Raw genomic sequence first — 20,927 nt, forward strand, 5'->3', positions numbered from 1 at the left:
AGCAAATGGGCGCTTCTCCTGTGTGCCCTGGCCGGGAATCGAACCCGGGTCCTCCGCACGCTAGGCCGACGCTCTACCGCTGAGCCAACCGGCCAGGGCTATGTGTATCTTTTGTTTTGAGGTGGGTCTCCTGTAGACAGTATATGTACTGGTTCTTTTTCTTATCCATTCAGCTACCCTGTATCTTTTTTTTTTTTTTACCTTGTATCTTTTAATTGGAGCATTTAATCCATTTAAATTTAAGGTTATTATTGATATGTAGTTGTTTATTGCCTTTTTTTCTTTAAATCTATATTCTTCTTTTAATATATATATATATATTCCCCCCCACCCCTGCTTTGTTCTGTCTACAGCAGGCCCCTTAACATTTCTTGCAGCACTGGTTTGGTTGTTATGAATTCTTTGAGTTTATTTTTTTGTCTGGGAAGCTTTTTATTTCTACTTCAATTTAAATGATAAGTCTTGCCGGATAAAGAAGTCTTACTTGTAGGTTCTGGTTCCGCATTACTTTGAATATTTCTTGCCAATCCCTTCTGGCCTCAAGTGTTTCTGTTGAGAAGTTGGATGTCATCCTTATGAGTGTTCCTTTGTAGATGATTGATTGTTTTTCTCTTATAGCTTTTAATACTCTTTATCTATTCGCTTTGGTATTTTGATAATGATATGTCCTGGTGTGGGTCTCTGGGTTCTTTTCTAAAGGGGTTCTCTCTGCTTCTTAAACTTATGTGACTCCTGCATCAATTTAGGGAAATTTTCAGCTAAAATTTCTTCAAAGAGCTTCTCTAGTCCTTGTTCTTTCTCTTCTTCTTCAGGAACCCATATTATGTGGATATTGTTTCTCTTCATGTTGTCACAGAGCTCTCTTAAGAGTTTCTTCAGACTTTTTAATCTTCTTTTTCTTTTCTCTTTCTGTGCTTTCACTTATCTTGTTCTCTAAGTCACTGATTCGATCCTCTGCTTCATCCAGTCTGCTTTTAATTCCTTCTAGTGTAGTCTTCACTTCTGTTACTGGGTTTGTCATTTCTGTCTTTATGATTTCCGTGTCCTTTTTGATGCTTATAATTTCTTTATTGAGGTGTTCATTAAGTCCATCCATTGTAGCTTTAAGATCCTTAAACATCCTAACAATCATTATTTTATACTCTGCATCCGGTAATTTGATTACTTCCGATTCATCCATGACTTTTTCTGAGGATTTATCTTGTTGAAGCATATGACTTATGCTTCTCTGCCTTCCCATTTTTCTCTGATTCAGTTGTGGTCTCCTTGCTTAGTAGAGCCACTCTGAAGTCTTGATTTGTTTGTTTTGTTCTCAGTTTTCTTAATTCGGTTGTAATCTTGTTTACTGATCTCAGGCTTATTTGAAAATGTATCCAGGAATGTGGTGGGTGTAAACTCTGAGACTCTGCCAACTACTCTCCAGGGGCAGGATGCTTTCTCTGTTTCAGTAGGGGGAGGTATATCTCAGATTTCCATGGAGACCTGAGTTACTGCCCCTCCTCCCCACTTCCTGTTTTCAGCTGTGCCTTGTTGCTCGATTGAAGCTGGAGAACTTTCTGGAGGTGGGTCACCCAGAACCACTTTTGGCTTGTGCTGCATGGAGGAATCAACCCATACCCCAGCTATGGACACCTCTGCACTGGATGAGTCAGCTTCTCAGGTCATCCCATGCATTTCTCTGCCCGTCACCATCTGTCTCTCTTTCCCGTTTCCTTTTGAAAAACAAGCCAGTCCTCTCAGCCCACCTTGTTCCCAGGTCCCCAGGCAAGTGGCTGTGATCGATATTTTCTGCTCTTCTCCTTGTAATGAGAGCCCTTCTGGGCTCTCAGTCTCACCCCACCTTTGTTCCTGAGACCTGTTCTTTTAGTCCAAAGTTGCTTTTTCACACTGATTGTTCCTAAATTAATTTGTAATCCTGTTTGGTGGTGTGAGCTGGGAGTCTGTGCATCTGCCTACTCTGCTGCCATCTTGGTATCTGCAGCCGAAAGAGTAGGAGCTGGATCCAGATTTTACCACAACAACTGTAAAAAAACAATTATGAGGCCCTGGCCAGCTGGCTCAGCGGTACAGAGTCAGCCCGGCATGTGGAAGTCCCAGGTTCGATTCCCAGCCAGGGAACACAGGAGAAGCGCCCATCTGCTTCTCCACTCTTCCCTCTCTCCTTTCTCTCTGTCTCTCTCTTCCCCTCCTGCAGCCAAGGCTCCACTGGAGCAAAATTGACCCAGGTGCTGAGGATGGCTCCATGGCCTCTGCCTCAGGCACTAAAAGGGCTCCGGTTGCCCAGATGGGCAGAGCATCATCCCCTGGTGGGCATGCCAGGTAGATCCCAGTTGGGCGCATGTAGGAGTCTGTCTCTCTGCCTCCCTGCTTCTCAGTTTAGAAAAATACCAATAAAAAAAATTATCAGAGTCAAGGAGATTTCAACAATCCAGATTTTTGATTTTTAGGTATAATATTATCCAGTGATTGCATCTTGTCATCAGAGTCTAAATTAAGATAATACTAAATGAGTTTCATATGAAGAAAACAGAATTGTACTAGTCGCTGCTTTATCAAGTTTCCCATGAAAGTGAAATGTTTGTATTTTACAATACAAACATGAGCTTTTAAAAATGTTTTATAATATGTACAAAAGAATAAACATGCAAACCAATCATCCAACTTAAGAACTAGACTATTACCAAAACCAATCAGCTGTGTGCTTCTTCCTGATCCCTCATCCTTGGTCTCCGCACAAAAAGCACCCTTTATTCTCAAAACTGTTATCATTATGTTGTTCTTATATCACTTAGTCTTACCATACTTTTTTTTTCTTTGTGACAGATACAGACAGAATAGGGACAGACAGGTAGGAAGGGAAAGAGATGAGAAGCATCAATTCTTCATTGTGGCACCTTAGTTGTTCACTGACTGCTTTTTTCATATGTGCCTTGACCAGGGGGCTACAGGAGAGTGAGTGACCCCTTGCTCAAGCCAGTGACCTTGGGCTTCAAGCCAGCGACCCTGCGCTCAACCTGGTGAGCCCGCACTCAAGCCAGGTGAGCCCATGCTCAAGCCAGTGACATTGGGGCTTCGAACCTTGGTCCTCCACATCCCAGTCCAACACTCTATCCACTGTGCCACCACCTGGTCAGGCAAATTCTTAAAACAATATACTGACTATCATATTGGATTTGGTATTCTCAAGCTTTCTTTTTAATCTGAACTTTCATAGATGACTCTTTGGAACATAAACTTTTGAATTAAAGCTGGTTCTGTATCCCAGCTCTTGCTAATTTCTAAAAATGTGATCTTGGGGAAACTGTTTTCCTGTCAAGCTTCAGTTTCCTCTTCTATAAAAGTGGAATAATATCTACTTCAAAAGTTTGTTGTAAGAATTAAAACAAAGGCCCTGGGCTCAGCAGTAGAGCATCAAGTGGGTATGTGGAAATCCTGGGTTCAATTCCTGGTCAGAACACACAGGACAGATGACCATTTGTTCTCCTCCCCTCCCCGACCCTTTCCCTTTTCTCTCTCTCTCCCTCCCTCTCCCACAGCCAGGGCTCGATTCATTCAAGCACATCAGCCCTAGACACTCAGGATGGCTTCCTCGAGCCTCTACTTCAGGCACAAAATATAGCTTGGTTGTGAGCATGGCCCAAGATGGGAAGAGCATTCACCCCAGACAGGGGTTGCCAGGTGGATCCCATTTGGGGCACATGAGGGAGACTGTCTCTATACCTCTCCTACTCTACTTGAAAAATTAAAAGGCCATAGCTGGATGGCTCAGTAGATAAAGTGTCAGCTCAGTGCACCAGAGGTCACAGGTTCCACCCCCAGGTCAGGACATGTACCAGAAACAATCAATGAGTACACAACTAAGTGGAACAACTAAATTAATGCTTCTTTTTCTTAATGAAAAACTTAAAATTTAAAAAAATACAAAAAGCACAGTTCCTAGTATACAGCAGTTGTTCATAAATGGTAGCTATTACTGGTTAAAATCAGATGATTTATAAAGACTTGGCAAATTAAATTCTTTTGCTTAATGGAAATATAATATCTTGCTATCAAGTTTCCTTTATATTAGGCCTTTAGAAAATTCCTTAGTAGAAGTCAGTCTGTAAATGGTCAATCTCCATCCACAGCCACCACAGAACTAATTCTGATAATTCATCTAATCCTTTAACTTTGCACATATTTCTACCGTGGCTTGTGTCACACTGACTCAGTTTACTAGGAAATAGTCTGAGTCCATCAAACTGTTTCTTGCAGGTAACTGAAAAGCTGATAAGGTCAATTCTGATCAGATAAGGTTTCATGTTTGCATTGAAGGGTGAAGGATTCTAGTACTCTGCCCTCCTAAAACTGACTGAGGCTTCTATGGTCTCCTCAGACTTTGCCCTTCTCCGTCTCTACACATAGGAAGACAGAATACAACAATGAAGAAGAATGCTAGCTCTGGTCTCAGGCAAACCTGGCCATGGGACCCAGCTCTGCTGCTTAGCAACTGTCAGATGCTGGACAAGTACTAAATCTCTCTGATATCAATTTCCTTAGGTAAACTGGAGATAATAACACTTACCCTCTAAGGTAATTATGGTCCTGACTGGTTCTAAAACAGTTCTAATGGAGATGACTGACCTAATATTAATTCTTTCACCTTTCCTCTTTCTTAAAATGCTCTAAATCAGTGATTTTCAAATTTTTTTAATCTCATGGCACAACATAAACTAATTACTAAAATTCTGCAGCACACCAAAAAATGTATTTTTTTGCCAGTCTGACTAAAAAAAAAAGGTATAGCCTGACCTGTGGTGGTGCAGTGGATAAAGCGTTGACCTGGAATGTTGAGGTCACTGGTTCAAAACCCCAGGCTTGCCTGATCAAGGTACATCAGAAAGCAACTACTATGAGTTGATGCTTCCCTGTCCTCCCCTCCTTCTTTTTCTCTCTCTCTTCTAATATCAATAGACAAAATTTTATTTTTTAATTAGGTATAATTTTGATTCATTCACACTAGAAAGCTATTGCTGTGTTGGCTGCTGTCATTTTTTTATTTAACGATCTAAGGGAAAAGAGGTCAGTGTCCTGACTAAATAGTCAGTTATTGCATGTTTTAAAAATTCTTGTAGCACACTGGTTTAAAATCGCTGCTCTAGATGTCTAAATTGAAAAGTATGACTAGATCATGAAGTGAGAGAACTTCTTTAAAGTGGTTTTTAGCTGTTAATATTCCTTCAATATATAATGCTCTGGATATTAACTCAGGTGTTAGTAAGAGCTATTTTATTTTTCAAGGAAGGTAAAAGCACATCTGGCAGAAATAAACTGCTAAAAGAGATCCTGAGGCCTGGCTCTTCAGCAGCATGGCACAGTGAGCAGAAGTAAGCAAAGATGGTCAATGCTAAGAAAAACAAGATGGGAACAGCGAAGGCACTGAGGGCTCAGGAAGACACAGCCTGCATTCGGACTGCCGTTTCACAGGCCATGTCGTACAGCAACCTTATTAATGCACCAGCATGGAGCTGCTAGGAGGAAATGTGCCACAGAAAGGTAGAACAGAAGTTTTCAGAAGACAATTAAGACAACCCCTGTATCAGACCACCACCTTCTTCTAGCTCTTAGCTTCCTCCTACTATCATTAATGGCAAAAAATTCTTTAACCTTTCTCCTTGCTGCCCACTCCCCTTTTAATTTGCATAGATTCCAATACTCTTCTTCCCATATTCACACCAATTAAATCTTTCTGCAGGATCAGCACTGCTTTTGCTTCAAGAAATAAAAGTTTTAACAACATTCACACAAGAAGGGGGTTGCCATCCCAGGCTGCATATATCTGGAAACTTGGTCAAAACTGATGGGTGGGTGGAAAAAATTTGGAAAGCACCTTTGAAGAAAAAGACAAATGCCTTATAAAGAACTCATATAAACTGATAAAAAAAATACTAAAAAACCAATACTTGGCAAAGTTCAGAGAACAATTCTTAAAAGAAAAAATACAAACAGGCTTTTAAAAAAATATAATAATTTCAACATTATTACTAATCAAAGAAATATATAGTATAGCCTGACCTGTCGAGACCCAGTGGATAAAGCATCTACCTAGAATGCTGAGGTCACTGGTTCAAAACCCCAATCTTACTCATTCAAGGAACATGAGAAGCAACTAGTATGAATTGATGCTTCCTGCTCCACCCCACCCTGCACCTTTCTTTCTCTCCTCTCTCTAAAAAAAAAAAAAAAAAAAAAATCAATAAATAAAATACTTTTGTGTGTGTGTGAGTGACAGAGACAGAGAGAGACAGAGAGGGACAGATAGGGACAGACAGACAGGAAGGGAGAGAGATGAGAAGCATCATTTGTGGCACCTTAGTTGTTCATTGACTGCTTTCTCATATGTGCCTTGACCAGGGGGCTACAGCAGACAGAGTGACCCCTGGCTCTCTCATGATCTATTTCTCACTAGCTTATTCTTACCACTTGGACTCTCACATTGCTTTTCTCCCACCTTTCATCTTTCCCTTATCTCTACCGTGCTGATGGCTTATCCTTTATGTATTAGCAGACCTCACCAAGACTACATGGGCAAAAAAAAATTCAATAATAACAGTAACTACCATTTATTGAATGCCTATTACAAGCTAAACGCAAGGTTAGGGACTTTATTAAGCCTCTGATTCTCATAACAATCCTGATGATGTCAAATTAATTTTATAAATGAGAAACCTGATCCTCAAAGAGGTAAGGTAATTTCTCAAATATTACCCAGAAGACAGTATCACACCTCCAACTAGTTCCACAGCCCATGTTTCTTTCACTCTATCACTTTGCTAAAATAAAATGTTGGCTGTTTTCCCAGCTTTCACCCTTGTCCCCTATCCCAACAATCTATTCATACAACAGCTAGAGTAACCCTTTGCTCAAATATTAATTCAGTCTTTGCTCAAATCCCTCCAATGATTCCTCCTTTGCTCAGAGTAAAAACAGAAGTCCTTACTATGGTCTAAGAGCCCTGTTCACTTGTCCTCTTGCCAGTTACATGTCTTGGTCTCTGTTTATCCCTCCTTTAGTTACTCCACTCCAGCCACACTGGCCTCTTTGTCATTACTCATACACACCAAGCCTGTTAGCACCTCAGGGTCTTTGCACTTACTGTTCCATCTGCCTACACCATCCTCTCCCCTCCAATCAAAACCCTCTTAGCTTATTCCCTCATTTCTTATGTATGTCTCTTGCTCAAATGTCACCTTTTCAAGGGAATGTTTTTAAATTGCTACCACCAGACCTCAGACTTCGTATCCCCCACTTCTCTGCCTTCTTTTTCTCTCCAAAATACTTATCATCAACTAACATATTGGGGGTTTTTTTTGTTTTTTTTATTTTTTATTCATTTTAGAAAGAAGAGAGAGAGAGAGAAGGGGGGAGGAGCAGGAAGCATCAACTCTCATATGTGCCTTGACCAGGCAAGCCCAGGGTTTCGAACCGGCGACCTCAGCATTTCCAGGTCGACGCTTTATCCACTGCGCCACCACAGGTCAGGCCTAACATATTGTTTATTGTCAGTATCCCACTACTAGAATATAAACTCCTTGAGAACAGAGACTTTGTATATTCTGTTTACTCTATCTGGTATGAAGTAGTTATTCAATAAATATTTATTGAATGAGTAAATGAAGAGTCTTATTCTTCTTAGACGTTTAAATAAAAATGGCCACAAAGACATTTTGCAGAAAGCAAAGGCAACCTGCCTTTGTACTAACCTAGATTAATTTAGTAAATTGTCTCCTCTTAAACAATGCATTAAAGACCACTCCCTCTAATTTTTCCATAGTTGTGAATAGACAGCCATGTCATGGAGCAATAGAGTGAGCAGACTGAGCCAACTTAACCAGAGTGTATATTACAATAACATAAAACTTATAACAAAGTTAATCAGACATATATTTAATGATATGCATAACTGTTATTGTATTGCACAGTAAATGGTATAAAAGGTAGACACTTTATGTAAATGACTCTAATTAATATTTTTTTCACACAGCCAAACCAAGCATGGCTAGGATCAGATTCAGAGGAAACCAGAAAGGAGGCGAAAGCTGGACACTTAACTCTGGGAGGTCTCTCTCTTATTCCATACCCTTAGGCATTGGGTTAATGGTCTTCCAGCTTGGATTATGTATCTTCCAAAGTAACTCTTTCCACTCCATACATAGTAGGAGAGGCTTCCTTAAACCAAAGATAAAATTAGGCTGAGGGCCTGGCCTGTCTCAAGATATAAAGCTGAGAGGAACCAAAACAATCACTACTGTCTCTGTCAAGGATGAGACAGGTAAGCTGGTAGAGAAACCAGACACAGAGCAAACTTACTGAGAACCTATGCCAGGCACTCTAGTTGGTGCTTTGCATAATTCCTCTAACTTTGCCACCCCACCTGCAGCCTCAAATTCTGTTCCTAGGAAAGCAGAGGAGTAAGCCGAGAGTGGGATAGTTCCAGGGAGGACTCCCTCCTCCAACTTCTCTCATAGGGCCTAAAATGTCACCAGAAAGAGTAATTTAGGTTAGCAAGCTAACACAACTAGAAAGATTAAAAGGAAGCTGTTGTTTAGTGCTATTTCCCTTGCTTTCTATCTTATCTAGCCTTTAAGAGGATATAGGGCCCCTTACTCTCCTATTGGTTTAATCAAACCTGCTCAGCCTTTTACGGCCCAGGCTAAGCCCACCTTCTTTGAGACATCATCCCTATTCACTGCAGCTCTTCTTTTTCCTATTGTACTTACAGTCAGGGACACTCATTTGGGTGTACAATCATTCACTTCTTAAGTTAACGCCTATTTCCCCAATGAGACATCTAGCTCCTTAACTGCATTAATCTTGTCTTAAACTTCTTTAGTAACCCCACATAAGGTCTAGCACCATTAAAAAAAAAAAGTGTTCCAGAAGTATCTGGAAGCATTCAAGTTAAGTAGAAAGGCAGTAGGTGATAGAGAGGAATCAATTTTCTAATTTTAGGTAGACAGGTTTCCCTATGAAATTTGGATCAGAACTATAAGACATACAGTGCCAAAATTAAAAAAGCTTCCAGTTATACCACAAAACACACAGAATGTCTGAAGCAGTTCTCAAGACCAAAGTGCAAATCCAATTAAGTGGTATTAGACAGGGTCACTGACTGCTGGCCCAGTGGAATAAAGAGAACTGGAAAGGCTTTCCCTGAGTGGATGATGATGCAAGTCTTACTCTACATTACCCAAACCTGATGATGTCAGCTTTTCAAGTTCAATAAGAATGACCTTGTTCCAGTGGTATAAGTCTATATTTGGTTTGAGAAAATTCAGAAACAAGCCTGAATCCATCTCAACAGCAAATATCGGGGGCTGTGAGTTACCTCACCACACCCCAGTAAGGAAGAACAGGCTGTAAAAGGCAAATATTATATAGCTGAAAGATGTCTAACTATAAAGAATACTAAAGCTTCCTGTTTAAGCATAAACTATCAGATATTATTCTGGAATATATAAGTAGGAGCTGCTCTAAACTACTCTTTAATAATTCCGACCAGAAAAAGCTCATCTATTCCTAGAGCTCAAGGGACATTCAGCTTCTTAAATTCATTTATTTTTGGACCTCAATGCTGTGTAAGTTTGTTGACTCAGACAATTAATACCAGTTGGGTAAGCATGTTCAGTGAGATACACAAGACAGTCTCTTACCTCTCTGGTCACCAAATGCCCAACCTCAGAATTCTGGTACTCTCTGCTAAAAAATCAGACTAAAGAGCTATGTCAAATTAAAACTGCATCTAGAATCCTAGGCCTTCAGTGCTCTTCAATTAAAAGACGTTGATGACCAGATTTAGATCTTCACTTTTCATTGTACTTAGACTACAATGCTATTCACAAAGATCCTTAAAAATATGACAGAATCTTTGGCCAGTAATTCACTATTGGGAGTAGTAACAGCAGCTGAAAATTTTTAAGTACTTACTATGTGCTAGACATTTTCTTTAAAATATCTCATTTAACTTCACAAAAAAACAAATAAGGCATTACTATTACTTGACAGATGCATAGAGGGAAGTTGGAAGCTAGCACAGGTTGCACACTGTAATATGTGACAGAGATGGGACTCAAGCTCAGATTGATTGGACTCCAGCACCCATTTTTCTTACTACCACCCAAACTAGAAGTATATCTTTGGGAAATAACCCCAAAATATAGCGACAACTTTAGGTTTAAGAGGTTCAGTGCCATGTACATACATGGCAACTTAAAGCATTCTAAATACACAATAGTTAAGTAAATGTAGGCAATTCAGATTACAAAATATTACATAGGCACTAAAAATATTTACAGTAACTTTTATTGACTCATAAAGGAAATTTTATGCTATAAGAAGAAAAAGCAAAATAGATCTCAACTATGTAAAAATTACCTGCACATGGAAAGATCTAAATTTACGCTAAATTTATAGACAAGTTGCAGAATAATATACAGATGTCATGGTCCTACTTATGTAAATGGCAAATGACTCATTTTAAGTATTCCATAAATGTAAGCCATTATTATTGTTGTTGTTATTTGTAGTAGTAATACAGTAAATATGAACTACTTAATAATCAGAAAAAGAATAAAAAATTTACTTAAATTGTAAGTTTTGGTATTTACTTATTTAATAAATAAGATAAAAAATAACAAATACTTTTCTTTCTCAGAAATCCTAACTTATAGCCTGACCAGGCGGTAGCGCAGTGGATAGAGCGTCAGACTGGGATGTGGAAGACCCAGGTTCGAGACCCCAAGGTCGCCAGGTTGAGCGTAGGCTCATCTGGTTTGAGCAAAGCTCACCAGCTTGGACCCAAGGTCACTGGCTTGAGCAAGGGGTTACCCAGTCTGCTGAAGGCCCACGGTCAAGGCACATATGAGAAAGCAATCAATGAACAACTAAGGTGTCATAACTCGCAATGAAAAACTAATGATTGATGCTTCTCATCTCTCCGTTCCTGTCTGTCTGTTCCTATCTATCCCTCTCTCTGACTCTCTCTCTCTGTGTCTCTGTAAAATAAAAAAAATAAAAAATAAAAAATTAGCAATTCTAGCCTGACCAGGCAGTGGTGCAGTGGATAGAGTGTCAGACTGGGATGCCAAGGACCCAGGTTCGATACCCTGAGGTCACCAGCTTGAGTGCGGGCTCATCTGGTTTGAGCAAAGCTCACCAGCTTGGACCCAAGGTCGCTGGCTCAAGCAAGGGGTTACTAGGTCAGCTGAAAACCCACGGTCAAGGCACATATGAGAAAGCAATCAATGAAAAACTAAGGTGTCACAACAAAAAACTGATGATTGATGCTTTTCATCTCTCTCTCTGTTCCTGTCTGTCTGTCCTTATCTATCCCTCTCTCTGACTCTCAGTCTCTGTAAAAAAAAAAAAAAGCAATTCTAGAACTTAGTTCCTCAAGTTCCATAGCAGTCTCAATATTTAAATATATAAGTTGAAATGCAAGGTTCATGGAATTATAGTGAATTTGGTCTACATATGGCAAAGAACAAGTTGAAACATTAAAACATAAAATATTTTCCCCTTTCCCTTCTCCTCAGGTATCTGCCACAAAATCACATTTTTGCCAAAGTAATAAAGAACATGAAAAGTACTAAAAAATTAACTATATAAAAAACAAAACAAATAAAAACAACTGTAACTCTGAAGAACTGCCTCTTCTTCCTGCACTGTATTGTATAAAATTACAAAACCATTACGTGGACAGTTAAGTCCTTACCTGTATCTTGCTCTACCAGCCCATTGCAGTACATGGCATGTCGCTCAATCTTTGTGAGTGGGAAGGCCTGGTCACATAGTGGGCAGGATATCTTGGTACTGAATGAGAAGGTAGAAGTAGGTATTTCCTTCTCAGCATCTTCCCTGTTACCAACCTGAAGAACATGACGAACAGCAATTTTTTTTTTTTTTTTGTATTTTTTGTATTTTTCTGAAGCTGGAAACGGGGAGAGACAGACTCCCGCATGTGCCTGACCGGGATCCACCCGGCACGCCCACTAGGGGGCGACGCTCTACCCCTGCGGGGTGTCGCTCTGTTGCGACCAGAGCCACTCCAGCGCCTGGGGCAGAGGCCAAGGAGCCATCCCCAGCGCCCGGGCCATCTTTGCTCCAATGGAGCCTCGCTGCGGTTGGGGAAGAGAGAGACAGAGAGGAAGGAGAGGGGGAGGGGTGGAGAAGCAGATGGGCGCTTCTCCTGTGTGCCCTGGCCGGGAATCGAACCCGGGACTCCTTCACGCCAGGCCGACGCTCTACCACTGAGCCAACCGGCCAGGGCTACAAACAGCAATTTTAACAGCTTTACTTTATAAAATAATTTTCCCCCAAAGAACTGCAAGAAACTCTATTCATACTTCACTTACTTTCAAAGAGATGATATCAATCAGTTTGCAAATTCAGGACTGATGATTGAGAGATACAATAACATAATTTATTCAATGCCACCCCACTCTGTGCTAAGTACTCTGCATGTAATATTCATTTAATCCTCGAGGCAACCTAACAAAGGTATTAACATACCCTTTTTTACACATGAGAAAAGCACTGTCCAAAACATTAAAGCAACTTGCTCAAAGTTACAGAACAAATAAGTAGCAGAGCCAAAATTCAAACCAAGGATTATTTGGCTCCAAAAACAGGGCATTCCTCTCTATCACACTGCAAGGCGCTGTTCTCCCTGGGTCAGTATTCTGTGTCTGCAGTGTTTCAACAGTCTATATAGCAACAGCATCTTAAATACACTTTCTGAATCTCATAAAAGAATGGACTTGACATATATACATGACATATATAAGGAGTTAGAAAAATAAAAGAGCTCTACGCAAAAACAATACAACTAAAATTTAATAACCCAGGTCTCAGCTTACACCAGTGAGACATATCATCTCTTGTGTTTTATTTATGACTTTTGGACTGAGAGAGAAAATACAACTAAGACCCAAATATTTAAGAAGGCCAAAGAAAAGTCATTAAGATAATTCTGCTGAAGCCATTTCTATACCTTATCTCTCTTGTTCCTCTCGATGCCCTACAGTCATCATTTTCCTGATAGTTGCCAGGGTCTCTCAGAGGCAGTTTTATTTTACCTTTACAGGTCAGAACTGAGAGCTCTGCAGTGATTAATTTAACAGTATGACTGAGCACTGCAGCACTACTGCCTAACACTTGCTTCAAAGGACAGCATGTCCTCCCAATCAATGTGAAACTGTCCTGCATCGCTACTGCTTCCATGTAAGAGCAAGGAGCACCTGGGCTGTCATTATACCTTACTACAGGGAAAAAACCAACTTCTGGTACAAGAACAAAAAGGGACCAAAACTGCAATGGGTAGATAATTTGAGCTCTGAGCCAAATGGGTTTGTGTTTGTTTTTTTTCCTCTAAGTTGAGGTCATCCCTAAAATCCACTGCTTGTGAATGTGATCCAGCAGAGATGGAAACAAGCCATCTATATACCAAGTCAATCAGTTTCTACAAATGTCTGAAAATGTTTTCAACACATGTGCCTTGTACTTAAAAAGACATATTCTGAAAGAGAAAAGAAGGAAGCTGAGAAAGGAACTAACAGTGGTTAAGTTCCTATACTATGCCATGCTTGGCCAGGCATTTTCCATATCCATCCCTCACAACAATCCAATTGTTAAAGGTATTACTAGCTCCAGTATTACAGAAGAGGAAACTGAGGCTTGGAAAGGCAAAGTAACCTACTGATCACAAAGTGAGTAAGCAGGCGATCTACCCTTGAACTCAGGCCTGTATAACATCAAACCTTCTGTATTTCCATTTCACCACAGTGTGGCAAAAGCAAAAGGCACCCCCTTCTACTTTGCTTCCAGAAGCTGACTCTAATGGATATTGGGAGACTGTAAGGTTACAGTACATAATTCTTCTCTAGAAAGTGCAGGGTCTAGAAGTTCTAGGTGTTATTTATTCCATGCTTAGTCACTGAGCTTCTTACAAATCCAGGTTCCTCTGTTTATAATTTTTTTTTTAGAGAGAGAGGAGAGGCAGAGACAAAGTACCTCATGCACACCAACCAGGATCCACCCAGCAAGCCCACTAGGGGGCAATGATCTGCCCATCTGGGGCTGTTGCTACATTGCAACTGAGCCATTTTTTAGCGCCTGAGGCAAAAGTCACAGAACCATCCTCAGTGCCTGAGGCCAACTCGCTTGAGCCAATCAAGCCATGGCTGTGGGGGGGAAGAGAGAGAGAGAGAGAAGGGAAAGGGATGGAGAAGCAGATGGTCACTTCTCCTGTGTGCCCTGACAGGGAATCAAACTCAGGACATCCACATGCCAGGCTGACACTCTACCACTGAGCCAACTGGCCAGGACCTGTTTACAATTTTTACAATGAAAAGTCATCTTCTGCACGCAAAGCTGTTTGAGCAGAGGGGAGAAAATCAAATATACTCAATAATTTGCAGTAGTCTTGAGTTACTGAAAGTTAGAGTCAATTGAGCAGTTACTTGGCCTTTTAAAGTTCACTAAGCACAGAATTATACCACATGAATGTCACAGTACTCACACCCAGCACTATATTCCTTTGTATGCATCACCAGCTCCAGAAAATGCAGAAAATGTCCCTTCAACTATTAATGTATTCAAGAGGGAGTAGTCTGTCTATTATAGTCTTATTTTGAAGACAAGACTACTTCCAATCACATTCATAGGTAACACAAGTTTCTGAACATTTTTATATTAAAACAAGATTTTCTTCTAGCACCATTAAAATGGTCTATTTAAATATTAACTATTAATGAGGAACCTCATAAAAAAATACAAGTAAAGTAACTTTTATTAGGACTGAGTAGTCAGGGATTAAGTCTCTGCAGAACTGCTTCTACTGCTTTTTTTTTTTTCTTAAGCGAGCGAGGGAGAGAGAGACATAAAGGGACTTTAGTTGTTCAATGACTGCTTCTCATATGTGCCTTGACTGGGGGCTCCAGCCAAGCCAGTGAACCCTTGCTCAAGTCAGAGACCTAGGGCTCAAGCCAGGGGCTCAACATGATCCCACACTCAATCTGGTCACCACATGCTCAAGCTGGATGAGCCCATACTTAAGCTGGTGAACCTGTGGTTTCAAAACTGGGACCTCAGTGTCCCACATCGACACTCTATTCACTGTGCTACCATCGGTCAGGTTGCTTCTACTTCTTTTAAAATACTATCCAACCATTAGAGGCAGTTGGACATCAAAGCTTGATCTCTTAAAGGTCTCTTACCTTCTGGCCTAAAAGAAACTTCAACTCAAGAAATGGACCCAGTGAAAATAAGAGTATGTCCTCCAAATAACTAACTCCCTGCCCCACCCCTCCCATCTCATGGGTAGCTAAGAAAGCTATCTGTTTAGCTATTTTCCTTCTTACCATAGGTTTCTTTTTAAATTATTTAAAAACCAACTGACTAAACCAACTATTTGATCCTGAATAATGTCCATTAACTCTTGTAAAAACAGATTATTTGAGACCCCAACTAAGAGAAACTTTCAGGCAAGATAATTCAGAAAACATTTCAAAAGGAACCTGACCACCGCAGGAAATCAAATCAAGAGGGGTTACAGATATTCCAAATACGTCAAGTAATTCTCTATCATTAGTAAGGTAATGTCACTCAACAGCCGCAATATATTACAAAGCAGTAAAATAATAACTGGTTCCACATCTCTACTGTGTGGTCTTATATTCTTCATCTAATTTAACCTTCAGAGAAACTCAGTAAATGTCTCAAAAACTGAAATTCAGAAAAGCATTCCTCTTCTGTGCTCCCCTAATGCTCTAGGGATCTCTCTACATTTGTCAGACCACATTATAGTTTTCTGTTTATATATGTCTTCTCCCATAACAAAACTCTTTGAAGACAGAAACCATTTTTTTTATTATTTATTTTTATGTCTCAAGAATCTAAAACAATGACTGGACCCAAGTATACTAGTTATAAGTATCAGCTATATAAATGAATAAACTGATTAATTAAATAATTTCCCCAAGATCACTGAGTTAAGTGATGGGACTGGTATTCAAAGTCATGTCTTCTATCTCCAATGCTCAAGCTACACTTGCATTCTTCCATACCATTTTCCAATAAACAAGAAAGTTCAGGACAAATGATCCTATACACAGGTTCCAAAGGCAAGCTTCCACAACCCTTATACCATCCTTGTGTATATAAAATGTACAGATTCTATCTTTCTAGTAAAGTGACTTATAACTAGGTAAGTGATCATTCAATGACTTAAACACTACAGTATTTCTAACTTCTTTTAATGGAAACTCCTCAGGCTAGAGACATACACCGATATCAGCAAACAGCAACTCGAAAGGACGACATTCAATGTGAGAAAGGCCATGCAATTCCATCCATTTGATGTGTAGTGGTGCAGACATATACACTATAAATTCTAAATAGGGTTCATGCTCTTTATCCCAAACAAAGAACTGTCTACTCTGCAGTCATGGATGGGTAAGAAATCAGCCTTGATTAACTAAAGACTTGTAAGGTTTCTTCTATATTTGAATTTTTTTTAGCAAGAGAGACAGACAGACAGGAACAGAAAGACAGTAAGAGAGAGAGATGAGAAGCATCAACTCATACTTGCAGCATCTTAGTTGTTCACTGAATGCTTTCTCATATGTGCCTTGACTGGGGGGCTCCAGATGAACACGTGACCCCTTGCTCAAACCAGTGACCTTGGGCTCATGCCATCGACCTTGGGATTCAAGCCAGCAGCCTTTAGGCTCAAGCTAGTGGGTGTGGAGTAATGTCTATGATCCCCTGCTCAAGCCAGTGATCCTGTGTTTAAGCCAGTGACCTTGGGGTTTTGAAACTGGATTTTCCAAGTCCCAGGCCAATGCTCTAGCCACTGCCTGGTTAGGCTATACTTTAAGATGACTGTGTTAATAGCACTCTGTTTCTCCAACTCCATTTAGAAGGTTCTAGTCCCTCCTGAGAAAAAGGACCTGAGGCTATTCTGACATTTTCTAGCAGAATCTGTCCTGAGCTGCTCTGCTGCAGGGAGTGTCATCATCATTCCTACCACTACCAGCACCAGGGAATCTTGGTCTGTCAGTTGTAACAGATCAGGTTCCAGAGAACCAAGCAGTGTGTATGATTCATGAAAGCAGAATTTCTACCCAGTTACCTGCAGTGAAAAAACTAGGGAGATCTAACTTTTTTTGGGGGGGGGGGGGAGATCTAACTTTTTTTTGGGGGGGGGGGAGATCTAACTTTTATTGTAAAAAAAAAGGTATTCAAAAATCCTAGAATATAAAAAGGAATAAGAAAATGAAGTCTTTTTAAAGTACTCAGAATAAGAGTACAGTATACACAAATGTAACCAAAATTGTTATTGCCACAAAAAATTAGTTTAATTCTCAGGCTACTTTTCACAACAACAAATTTTAAAGACTTTAAATTCTTTAAAGGAATTCTTGTTGACCTGTGGTGATGCAGTGGATAAAGCATCAACCTGGAATGCTGAGGTTGCCAGTTTGAAACACCGTGTTAGCCTGGTCAAGGCACATAACGTAGTTAATGCTTCCTGCTCCTCCTCTCCTTTTCTTTCCCTCTCTCTCTTTCTCCTCTCAAAAATGAATAAATAAAATCTTTTAAAAAAAGAATTGACCCTGACTGGTTGGCCCTGGCTCGTAGAGCGTCGACCAGGTGTGTGGAAATTCTGGGTTCGATTCCTGGCCAGGCCATGCAGGAGAAGTGACCATCTGCTTCTCCACCCTCCCCACTCTCTTTTCTCTCTATCTCTCTCTCCCCTCCTGCAGCCAAGGCTCCAATGGAGCAAAGTTGGCCCGGGCACTGAGGACAGCTCCATGGCCTTCACCTCAGGTGCTAAGATAACTATGGTTGCAAAGGAGCAACGTCCCAGATGGGCAGAGCATTACCCCCTAGTGAGCATGCCTGGTGGATCCCAGTTGAGCACATGGGAGTCTGTCTCTCTGCCTCCCCGCTTCTCACTTCAGAAACACACACACACACACACACACACACACACACGAATAATAAAAAAACTGAAATGATTACATACCATGGCCTTGGCTGGGAGGCTCAGTGGTAGAGTGTCAGCTCATGGTGTGGATATCCCAGGTTCAATTCCCAGTCAGGGCACATAGAAGAAGTGACCATCTGCTTCTCCTCCCCTTTTCTTTCTTTCTTTATTTCTCTCTCTCTCTCTCTCTCTCTCCCTCCCTCACTCCCTCCCATAGCCATGGCTCAAATGGTTCAAGAGAGGGGGCCTCAGGCGCTGAGGATGGCTCTGTGGCCTCTGCCTCAGGAGCTAAAAAAATGGCTCGGTTGCTGAGCAACAGAGTAACGGCCCCAGATGGGCAGAGCATCGCCCCCTATTGGGCTTGCTGGGTGGATCCTGGTTAGGGAGCATGCAGGAGTCTGTCTCTTTACCTCCTCGCTTCTCACTAAAATAAAAATAATAAAGAACTCTTGGTAATTAAGTGTTTTGTAATACTCAAATATGAAAAATATACATTAAGAATCTTCATCAGAGATATAAACTTGGACTTCCAGTCAAGATGGCAGCATAGGTAAATGCAGTATATCCCTGCCACAACCACATCAAAATCACAACTACACTACAGAGCAACCATCATTCAGAACAGCCTAAAATCTAGCTGAATATAAGTTCTACAACTAGGGATTTAAAGAAGCCACATTGAAACTGGTAGGAGAGGCAGTGTGGCAGATAAAAATTGGGAGGAATCTCTGTGCAGAGGTCCACACCCAGCTCCATACCAGGTCCCCAAGGCCAGGGCTCCAGTGCCAGGAAGAGAAGTCCCCATAACTTCTGACTGTAAAAACCAATAGCAAATGTGGCTGAATGAGGCAGAGGGCTGCTGGAGTCCCAGGCAGTTTATCTTACAGGGCCCATGCATGGGCCTACTTGGACTCGCTCACTCTGACCTTCAGCACTGAGACAGCAGATTAAAAGCACCAGGGACATACGTGGAGGAAATGAAGTATACAGCATTAAGGTGAGTGCTGGGGGCAGCTTTTTCCCAGACAGAAGTGCTGGCAGAGGCCACTATTCCTTTGATGAGCCCTAACCCCACTGAGACTCAAAAGCAGGCACCGTAGTTGACTTTCCATCAACCTGGCTATCACTGTTTGCCCTGCCCTAGAGACCCCCTGAGACCCTGCCCCACCAAACTTTTGACCCTACCCAAGCTGTTTCCAGTGCCTTTTCCATACAAATGGCCTGTCTTGGCTCACCCTTCAGATTTTCCTAAACTATCTCAAACAAGTATCATCTGGCCTCTACATTACCCTGTACCTCTCACTAAGTGGCCCCAGACCTGGCACTAGCGGCAGCCTTGCTTCACAGCTTGGCCTCTCCTGGGCACCTCCAAGCCCAGCACAAGAAACAAGTAGCTGAATATAACTTTGTAGCTCAAGTGAGTAGCCTTGGGTGAACACAGTGGGTGGCTGGCCTTCGTCAGAGCCAGTGTACCTAGTGGACAGCTTCAGACCACATAGAAGTACTACCCACCCACCTCCACAGCAACACACTCAAGGGGCAAACTCAGCAGACCAGACCCCCACTTAAGTAAATCTTGCTCTGTGGGTGGGACCTTGCACAGCTGATCCTCTACAATGTTTGCAGCCAGTCTTTGCAGCAAATTGGCCTGTGGGGTAAATCCCTCCCATTGACGTGCCAACAGCAATCAAGGGTCAACTATAATAGGGTGTACCCACATGGGGCAGGGTGGGGCAGCACAACTGGAGTGCCCAGCTTGGGTGATTGGGGAGGCTATGTCACTGGACCGCATAAGACACCTATGACATAAGGCCACTCTACCAAGCCTGGGAGATGTAGCAGTCTACCTAATACACAGAAACAAACACAGGAGGCTGCCAAAATAAGGAGACAAAGAAACACATCCCAAACGAAAGAATAGAACAAAACTCCAGAAAAAGAACTAAACAAAATGGAGAAAAGCAATCTACTAGATGTAGAGTTCAGAATACTGGTTATAAGGATGCTCAATGAACTTAGGGGAAGAGTAGTTGAACTTAAAACTTCAAAGGCATAAAAAAGGATATAGGCCCTGGCCAGTTGGTTCAGCGGTAGAGCGTCGGCCTGGCGTGCGGGGGACCCGGGTTCGATTCCCGGCCAGGGCACATAGGAGAAGCGCCCATTTGCTTCTCCACCCCCCCCTCTCCTTCCTCTCTGTCTCTCTCTTCCCCTCCCGCAACCAAGGCTCCATTGGAGCAAAGATGGCCCGGGCGCTGGGGATGGCTCCTTGGCCTCTGCCCCAGGCGCTAGAGTGGCTCTGGTCGCGGCAGAGCGACGCCCCGGAGGGGCAGAGCATCGCCCCCTGGTGGGCGTGCCGGGTGGATCCCGGTCGGGCGCATGCGGGAGTCTGTCTGACTGTCTCTCCCCGTTTCCAGCTTCAGAAAAATACAAAAAAAAAAAAAAAAAGGATATAGAAATCATAAAAAAGAACTAGTCATAAATGAAGGATACACTAATTGAAATAAAGAAAAATTTTAAGGCAATCAATGCTAGAGTAGATGAAGCTGAGAATCAAGTAAGTGATTTGGAATATAAGGAAATAAAAAAACATCCAGTCAGAACAACAAAAAGAAAAAAAGAACCCCCCAAATGAAGACAGTATAAGGAGCCTCTGGAACAACCTCAAGCATACCAACATTCACATCATGGGTTTGCTGGAAGAAGAGAAAGAGGAACAAATTGAAAACTTATTTGAAAAAATGACAGAAAACTTCCCTAATCTGGTGAAGGAAATAGACATACAAGTCCAGGAAGGGCAGAGTCCCAAATAAGATGAACCAAAAGAGGCCTACACCAAGACACATCATAATTAAAATACAAAAGGTTAAGACAAAGAGAGAATCTTTAAAGCAGCAAAAGC

At 41.5% G+C, this 20,927-nt stretch overlaps 1 protein-coding gene across 5 annotated transcripts in view; it reads right to left on the reverse strand.

Moving 5' to 3' along the window:
- UIMC1 (ubiquitin interaction motif containing 1) overlaps window positions 1-20,927 on the reverse strand; it is a 153,935-nt gene that overhangs the window by 42,446 nt on the left and 90,562 nt on the right. For all 5 annotated transcript variants that reach the window (XM_066342608.1, XM_066342610.1, XM_066342609.1 and 2 more), the window contains one exon: window positions 11,753-11,906. In XM_066342608.1, coding sequence (XP_066198705.1) covers window positions 11,753-11,906 — 154 coding nt within the window. The remainder of the gene's footprint in view (window positions 1-11,752; window positions 11,907-20,927) is intronic.

The sequence above is a fragment of the Saccopteryx leptura genome, chromosome 6 (assembly GCF_036850995.1).
Source record: "Saccopteryx leptura isolate mSacLep1 chromosome 6, mSacLep1_pri_phased_curated, whole genome shotgun sequence".
NCBI classification, from domain to species: Eukaryota; Metazoa; Chordata; class Mammalia; order Chiroptera; family Emballonuridae; genus Saccopteryx; species Saccopteryx leptura.